The sequence below is a fragment of the Bufo gargarizans genome, chromosome 9 (genome assembly GCF_014858855.1).
Source record: "Bufo gargarizans isolate SCDJY-AF-19 chromosome 9, ASM1485885v1, whole genome shotgun sequence".
Taxonomy (NCBI): domain Eukaryota; kingdom Metazoa; phylum Chordata; class Amphibia; order Anura; family Bufonidae; genus Bufo; species Bufo gargarizans.
This window is the reverse complement of record NC_058088.1, coordinates 153,521,428-153,529,687: the sequence shown is the minus strand read 5'-3', so window position 1 is coordinate 153,529,687 and position 8,260 is coordinate 153,521,428. Positions and strand designations below refer to the sequence as shown.

At 44.6% G+C, this 8,260-nt stretch overlaps 1 protein-coding gene across 1 annotated transcript; it reads left to right on the top strand.

Annotated features, from left to right (window-relative positions):
* The first annotated feature begins 412 nt into the window (after nucleotides 1-412).
* LOC122919822 (olfactory receptor 10AG1-like) lies at nucleotides 413-1,795 on the top strand. Its single transcript, XM_044269013.1, has 2 exons — nucleotides 413-475; nucleotides 869-1,795. The coding sequence occupies exons 1-2, from the start codon at nucleotides 413-415 to the stop codon at nucleotides 1,793-1,795; spliced, it is 990 nt and encodes a 329-aa protein (XP_044124948.1).
* The last annotated feature ends 6,465 nt before the right edge of the window (nucleotides 1,796-8,260 follow it).

Sequence of the window (8,260 nt, the reverse complement as noted above, 5' to 3'; positions counted from 1 at the left end):
TGTGTGAAAACCAAGGGTATGCCTCAAGAGAAGGATAACCGTGATCCAGTGTTTTGAAAGAGTATAAGTAGAGACTAGTGGAGACGAGAGTGTTACCTCAGCTTATAGACTCCATTAGGACCCAATGTGAGACAGGAGTTAGCCTACGGTGCCTGTTCACACTCTACAGTGAAGTACAAGCTGTATGCAGAGCCGCATTCCTCTATGCACAGTGTGGATGTATTATTGGAAATTGTGAGTAAGCCAGGAAGGCAAGATATAGGTACCCACCGTGTGAGACAGAAGTTTATTGATGTATACTCCACATCTGGAAGATAGACAGTTAGCCAGAAGTTACGATAGCCTAAGTGTGAACAGAGTCAATATCTCACCAAGAGCCTGTTACTAGGATTACAGATACAACAAACTTGTGATGTCTTCTGAATGGATTACAACTACAGCTCTGCATTACTATGATCTGTACATCTACCTCAAGGTAATTGATTATCAGTAAATAATCCATTTGTTTATTCAAACAGACTCCTCTTTATTCTACCTCCTTGTTTGCACCCAGGGGTGCTGGCGTCACAAACCTCATGGACCCTGCCATCCCTAAACCTTAAATCGTATACAAACAAGGGCACCTCAACCAGCATCTGACAGGAGATCCCTCAACACCAGAGTGTGCCCCAAAGGAATCTGGTGCTTTCCTTCCCATCACTGCACGTCGGCCCAGGGAGCTTCAGAAACATGAGTACCAACTACTACACCCATCAGGCCACCACACTCACACATTGCCCCTGTGGTCCCAGTCGCTGCATAAAGCATTTAGTTGAAAAATTCCACTTACAACAAGATTTCTAACTTTCATTTATTTATGTGTCTTCAGATGATTCTGACAAATAATATCACCTCTATCTTCCTTTTGGGATTTCCAAACCTTCAAAACTTAACATTTCTGTTCTTGTCACTGCTGGTTATTATATTCTGTGGGACCATTTCGGGAAACCTTCTCATTATGGTTTTGTACATATTGATTCAATCTCTTCAGTCCCCCATGTACTTCTTCATTACACAGCTATCAATATGTGACCTCCTGGTGACTATAGACATTGTCCCCGTCCTTCTTCACACTGTACTGTATGGAGGCAGTACTATGACGCTCATCGGCTGCATCACCCAGTATTCTGTCTTTGCTATCACTGAGTCCTCGGAATGTCTTCTTCTGTCACTGATGTCTTATGATCGTTATCAGGCCATCTGTAACCCTCTTCAGTATCACTTAATCATGAATTACAAATTTTGTGTAACATCAGTAATTTTGAGTTGGTTGGTTGGTTTTATTGTAATGTTGATCAATATTATTTCTGTGTATAGTTTACCTTTCTGTGGTCGACAAATTATTGATCATTTCTACTGTGACACTGAACCACTAATGAAGCTCTCCTGTTCTGATATCTCCATAATTCACAAACTGATAATGGGATTTTTAGTTATAATTGTACCTTTAATAATAATTGTGATGTCCTATGTGTACATTGCCATCACCATTCTGAAGATCCCATCCAATACTGGAAGACATAAAGCCTTCTCCACCTGTAGCTCCCATCTCATTGTGGTTTCCTTATTTTATGGGACATTAATGATTGTTTATATGTTTCCAAAAAAAGGACAATCACTGACCCTGAGTAAGGTCTTGTCTCTAAGTTTTACGGTGGTGACCCCACTGCTTAATCCTATCATCTACACTATGAGGAACAAGGATTTCAAAAAAGCTTTTCATAAACTTCAAGGAGTTATCTGGCCTAGGCGCTAACAACCCCAATGGACGGAGCCAGTGCCCAGTTAAAACGAACACTCATCTGTTTGCAGCCCCATCTCTCCTGCACAATACCCCTATTTCTGCCTCTTGTGGTGCCCTCAGGACCAGAGGTGGCTGTAAAATAACATACTAACACTTTTTAGTAGGATAGGGTATTGCAAGAACCATGAAAGGTCAGCCCTTGTGTGAAGTGTCAATTTTGACAGATCTTGAGACGACAATAGTATTTGGAAAGGTTAGGAATAGGGATGAGCGAACTCGAACTGTATAGTTCGGGTTCGTACCGAATTTTGGGGTGTCCGTGACACGGACCCGAACCCGGACATTTTCGTAAAAGTCCGGGTTCGGGTTCGGTGTTCGTCGCTTTCTTCGCGCTTTTGTGACGCTTTCTTGGCGCTTTTTGAAAGGCTGCAAAGCAGCCAATCAACAAGCGTCATACTACTTGCCCCAAGAGGCCATCACAGCCATGCCTACTATTGGCATGGCTGTGATTGGCCAGAGCACCATGTGACCCAGCCTCTATTTAAGCTGGAGTCACATAGCGCCGCCCGTCACTCTGCTCTGATTAGCGTAGGGAGAGGTTGCGGCTGCGACAGTAGGGCGAGATTAGGCAGATTAACTCCTCCAAAGGACTTGATTAACTGATCGATCTGCAGCTGTGGATCATTGAGCTGCTGATCCTCAATTGCTCACTGTTTTTAGGCTGCACAGACCGTTTGTCAGTCTCATTTTTCTGGGGTGATCGGCGGCCATTTTGTGTCTTGTGGTGCGCCAGCACAAGCTGCGACCAAGTGCATTTAACCCTCAATGGTGTGGTTGTTTTTTGGCTAAAGCCTACATCAGGGTGAAGCTGTGACACCAAGTGCATTTAACCAGCAATAGTCTGTTCATTTTTTGGCCATATACAAAATCAGGGGCAAGCTGCGCCTGTCACCAAGTGCATTTAACCCTCAATGGTGTGGTTGTTTTTTGGCTAAAGCCTACATCAGGGTGAAGCTGTCACACCAAGTGCATTTAACCAGCAATAGTCTGTTCATTTTTTGGCCATATACAAAATCAGGGGCAAGCTGCGCCTGTCACCAAGTGCATTTAACCCTCAATGGTGTGGTTGTTTTTTGGCTAAAGCCTACATCAGGGTAAAGCTGTCACACCAAGTGCATTTAACCAGCAATAGTCTGTTCATTTTTTGGCCATATACAAAATCAGGGGCAAGCTGCGCCTGTCACCAAGTGCATTTAACCCTCAATGGTGTGGTTGTTTTTTGGCTAAAGCCTACATCAGGGTGAAGCTGTCACACCAAGTGCATTTAACCAGCAATAGTCTGTTCATTTTTTGGCCATATCCCAGTCTAATTCTGTCACTAAATCCATACCGGTCACCCAGCGCCTAAATACTAGGCCTCAAATTTATATCCAGCTAAATCTGTCCCTAGTGCTGTAGCTGGGCGAGTTATTTAGTGTCCGTTCAAGCACATTTCTTGTTCTGGGTTGAAATACAATTCCCAATTTAGCAATTTCATAATTTAGTGGTTCCTGCTATATCAGAGCTCTTTGAAATCTATCCCAAAAAGGGTATATAATATTGAAGGTGCACATAGGGTCATTCAGAGTAACTTCACACACACCCGCTACTGTGTATTTCCAAGTCTAATTCTGTCACTAAACCCATACCTGTCACCCAGCGCCTAAATACTAGGCCTCAAATTTAAATCCCTCTAAATCTCTCGTTACCGTTGTCCTGTTGTAGCTGGGAAAGTTATTTAGTGCCCGTCAAAGCACATTTTTTGTTCTGGGTTGAAGTACAATTCCCAATTTAGCAATTTCATAATTTAGTGGTTCCTGCTATATCAGAGCTATTTGAAATCTATCCCAAAAAGGGTATATAATATTGAAGGTGCACATAGGGTCATTCAGAATAACTTCACACACACCCGCTACTGTGTATTTCCAAGTCTAATTCTGTCACTAAATCCATACCGGTGACCCAGCGCCTAAATACTAGGCCTCAAATTTAATTCCCTCTAAATCTCTCGTTACCCACCGGTGTACTGTTGTTGCTGGGCAAGATATTTAGTGTCCGTCAAAGCACATTTTTTGTTCTGGGTTGAAGTACAATTCCCAATTTAGCAATTTCATAATTTAGTGGTTTCTGCTATATCAGAGCTATTTGAAATCTATCCCAAAAAGGGTATATAATATTGAAGGTGCACATAGGGTCATTCAGAATAACTTCACACACACCCGCTACTGTGTATTTCCAAGTCTAATTCTGTCACTAAACCCATACCTGTCACCCAGCGCCTAAATACTAGGCCTCAAATTTAAATCCCTCTAAATCTCTCGTTACCGTTGTCCTGTTGTAGCTGGGAAAGTTATTTAGTGCCCGTCAAAGCACATTTTTTGTTCTGGGTTGAAGTACAATTCCCAATTTAGCAATTTCATAATTTAGTGGTTCCTGCTATATCAGAGCTATTTGAAATCTATCCCAAAAAGGGTATATAATATTGAAGGTGCACATAGGGTCATTCAGAATAACTTCACACACACCCGCTACTGTGTATTTCCAAGTCTAATTCTGTCACTAAATCCATACCGGTGACCCAGCGCCTAAATACTAGGCCTCAAATTTAATTCCCTCTAAATCTCTCGTTACCCACCGCTGTACTGTTGTTGCTGGGCAAGATATTTAGTGTCCGTCAAAGCACATTTTTTGTTCTGGGTTGAAGTACAATTCCCAATTTAGCAATTTCATAATTTAGTGGTTTCTGCTATATCAGAGCTATTTGAAATCTATCCCTAAAAGGGTATATAATATTGAAGGTGCACATAGGGTCATTCAGAATAACTTCACACACACCCGCTACTGTGTATTTCCAAGTCTAATTCTGTCACTAAACCCATACCTGTCACCCAGCGCCTAAATACTAGGCCTCAAATTTATATCCAGCTAAATCTGTCCCCCCTAGTGCTGTAGCTGGGCGAGTTATTTAGTGTCCGTTCAAGCACATTTCTTGTTCTGGGTTGAAATACAATTCCCAATTTAGCAATTTCATAATTTAGTGGTTCCTGCTATATCAGAGCTCTTTGAAATCTATCCCAAAAAGGGTATATAATATTGAAGGTGCACATAGGGTCATTCAGAATAACTTCACACACACCCGCTACTGTGTATTTCCAAGTCTAATTCTGTCACTAAATCCATACCGGTGACCCAGCGCCTAAATACTAGGCCTCAAATTTAATTCCCTCTAAATCTCTCGTTACCCACCGGTGTACTGTTGTTGCTGGGCAAGATATTTAGTGTCCGTCAAAGCACATTTTTTGTTCTGGGTTGAAGTACAATTCCCAATTTAGCAATTTCATAATTTAGTGGTTTCTGCTATATCAGAGCTATTTGAAATCTATCCCTAAAAGGGTATATAATATTGAAGGTGCACATAGGGTCATTCAGAATAACTTCACACACACCCGCTACTGTGTATTTCCAAGTCTAATTCTGTCACTAAACCCATACCTGTCACCCAGCGCCTAAATACTAGGCCTCAAATTTAAATCCCTCTAAATCTCTCGTTACCGTTGTCCTGTTGTAGCTGGGAAAGTTATTTAGTGCCCGTCAAAGCACATTTTTGTTCTGGGTTGAAGTACAATTCCCAATTTAGCAATTTCATAATTTAGTGGTTCCTGCTATATCAGAGCTATTTGAAATCTATCCCAAAAAGGGTATATAATATTGAAGGTGCACATTGGGTCATTCAGAATAACTTCACACACACGCTTCTGTGCATTTCCAAGTCTAATTCTGTCACTAAATCCATACCGGTGACCCAGCGCCTAAATACTAGGCCTCAAATTTAATTCCCTCTAAATCTCTCGTTACCCACCGCTGTACTGTTGTTGCTGGGCAAGATATTTAGTGTCCGTCAAAGCACATTTTTTGTTCTGGGTTGAAGTACAATTCCCAATTTAGCAATTTCATAATTTAGTGGTTTCTGCTATATCAGAGCTATTTGAAATCTATCCCTAAAAGGGTATATAATATTGAAGGTGCACATAGGGTCATTCAGAATAACTTCACACACACCCGCTACTGTGTATTTCCAAGTCTAATTCTGTCACTAAATCCATACCGGTGACCCAGCGCCTAAATACTAGGCCTCAAATTTAATTCCCTCTAAATCTCTCGTTACCCACCGTTGTACTGTTGTTGCTGGGCAAGATATTTAGTGTCCGTCAAAGCACATTTTTTGTTCTGGGTTGAAGTACAATTCCCAATTTAGCAATTTCATAATTTAGTGGTTTCTGCTATATCAGAGCTATTTGAAATCTATCCCTAAAAGGGTATATAATATTCAAGGTGCACATTGGGTCATTCAGAATAACTTCACACACACACGCTTCTGTGCATTTCCAAGTCTAATTCTGTCACTAAATCCATACCGGTCACCCAGCGCCTAAATACTAGGCCTCAAATTTATATCCCGCTGAATTTGAATACAATACATTGGGCCAAATAATATATTTGTTGTTGTGGTGAACCATAACAATGAGAAAAACATCTAGTAAGGGACGCGGACGTGGACATGGTCGTGGTGGTGTTAGTGGACCCTCTGGTGCTGGGAGAGGACGTGGCCGTTCTGCCACATCCACACGTCCTAGTGTACCAACTACCTCAGGTCCCAGTAGCCGCCAGAATTTACAGCGATATATGGTGGGGCCCAATGCCGTTCTAAGGATGGTAAGGCCTGAGCAGGTACAGGCATTAGTCAATTGGGTGGCCGACAGTGGATCCAGCACGTTCACATTATCTCCCACCCAGTCTTCTGCAGAAAGCGCACAGATGGCGCCTGAAAACCAACCCCATCAGTCTGTCACATCACCCCCATGCATACCAGGGAAACTGTCTCAGCCTCAAGTTATGCAGCAGTCTCTTATGCTGTTTGAAGACTCCGCTGGCAGGGTTTCCCAAGGGCATCCACCTAGCCCTTCCCCAGCGGTGAAAGACATAGAATGCACTGACGCACAACCACTTATGTTTCCTGATGATGAGGACATGGGAATACCACCTCAGCATGTCTCTGATGATGACGAAACACAGGTGCCAACTGCTGCGTCTTTCTGCAGTGTGCAGACTGAACAGGAGGTCAGGGATCAAGACTGGGTGGAAGACGATGCAGGGGACGATGAGGTCCTAGACCCCACATGGAATGAAGGTCGTGCCACTGACTTTCACAGTTCGGAGGAAGAGGCAGTGGTGAGACCGAGCCAACAGCGTAGCAAAAGAGGGAGCAGTGGGCAAAAGCAGAACACCCGCCGCCAAGAGACTCCGCCTGCTACTGACCGCCGCCATCTGGGACCGAGCACCCCAAAGGCAGCTTCAAGGAGTTCCCTGGCATGGCACTTCTTCAAACAATGTGCTGACGACAAGACCCGAGTGGTTTGCACGCTGTGCCATCAGAGCCTGAAGCGAGGCATTAACGTTCTGAACCTGAGCACAACCTGCATGACCAGGCACCTGCATGCAAAGCATGAACTGCAGTGGAGTAAACACCTTAAAACCAAGGAAGTCACTCAGGCTCCCCCTGCTACCTCTTCTGCTGCTGCCGCCTCGGCCTATTCTGCTGCTGCCGCCTCGGCCTCTTCCTCCGCCTCTGGAGGAACGTTGGCACCTGCCGCCCAGCAAACAGGGGATGTACCACCAACACCACCACCACCACCTCCGTCACCAAGCGTCTCAACCATGTCACACGCCAGCGTTCAGCTCTCCATCTCACAAACATTTGATAGAAAGCGTAAATTCCCACCTAGCCACCCTCGATCCCTGGCCCTGAATGCCAGCATTTCTAAACTACTGGCCTATGAAATGCTGTCATTTAGGCTGGTGGACACAGACAGCTTCAAACAGCTCATGTCGCTTGCTGTCCCACAGTATGTTGTTCCCAGCCGGCACTACTTCTCCAAGAGAGCCGTGCCTTCCCTGCACAACCAAGTATCCGATAAAATCAAGTGTGCACTGCGCAACGCCATCTGTAGCAAGGTCCACCTAACCACAGATACGTGGACCAGTAAGCACGGCCAGGGACGCTATATCTCCCTAACTGCACACTGGGTAAATGTAGTGGCAGCTGGGCCCCAGGCGGAGAGCTGTTTGGCGCACGTCCTTCCGCCGCCAAGGATCGCAGGGCAACATTCTTTGCCTCCTGTTGCCACCTCCTCCTTCTCGGCTTCCTCCTCCTCTTCTTCCACCTGCTCATCCAGTCAGCCACACACCTTCACCACCAACTTCAGCACAGCCCGGGGTAAACGTCAGCAGGCCATTCTGAAACTCATATGTTTGGGGGACAGGCCCCACACCGCACAGGAGTTGTGGCGGGGTATAGAACAACAGACCGACGAGTGGTTGCTGCCGGTGAGCCTCAAGCCCGGCCTGGTGGTGTGTGATAATGGGCGAAATCTCGTTGCA

What these genes read in the sequence shown, in the direction of transcription:
- LOC122919822 (XM_044269013.1), top strand. Translation starts at nt 413, where the DNA reads ATGTCTTCTGAATGGATTACAACTACAGCTCTGCATTACTATGATCTG. An exon ending in ATCTGTACATCTACCTCAAG is followed by an intron (nt 476 to 868) that starts GTAATTGATTAT and finishes ATGTGTCTTCAG; the next exon opens with ATGATTCTGACAAATAATAT.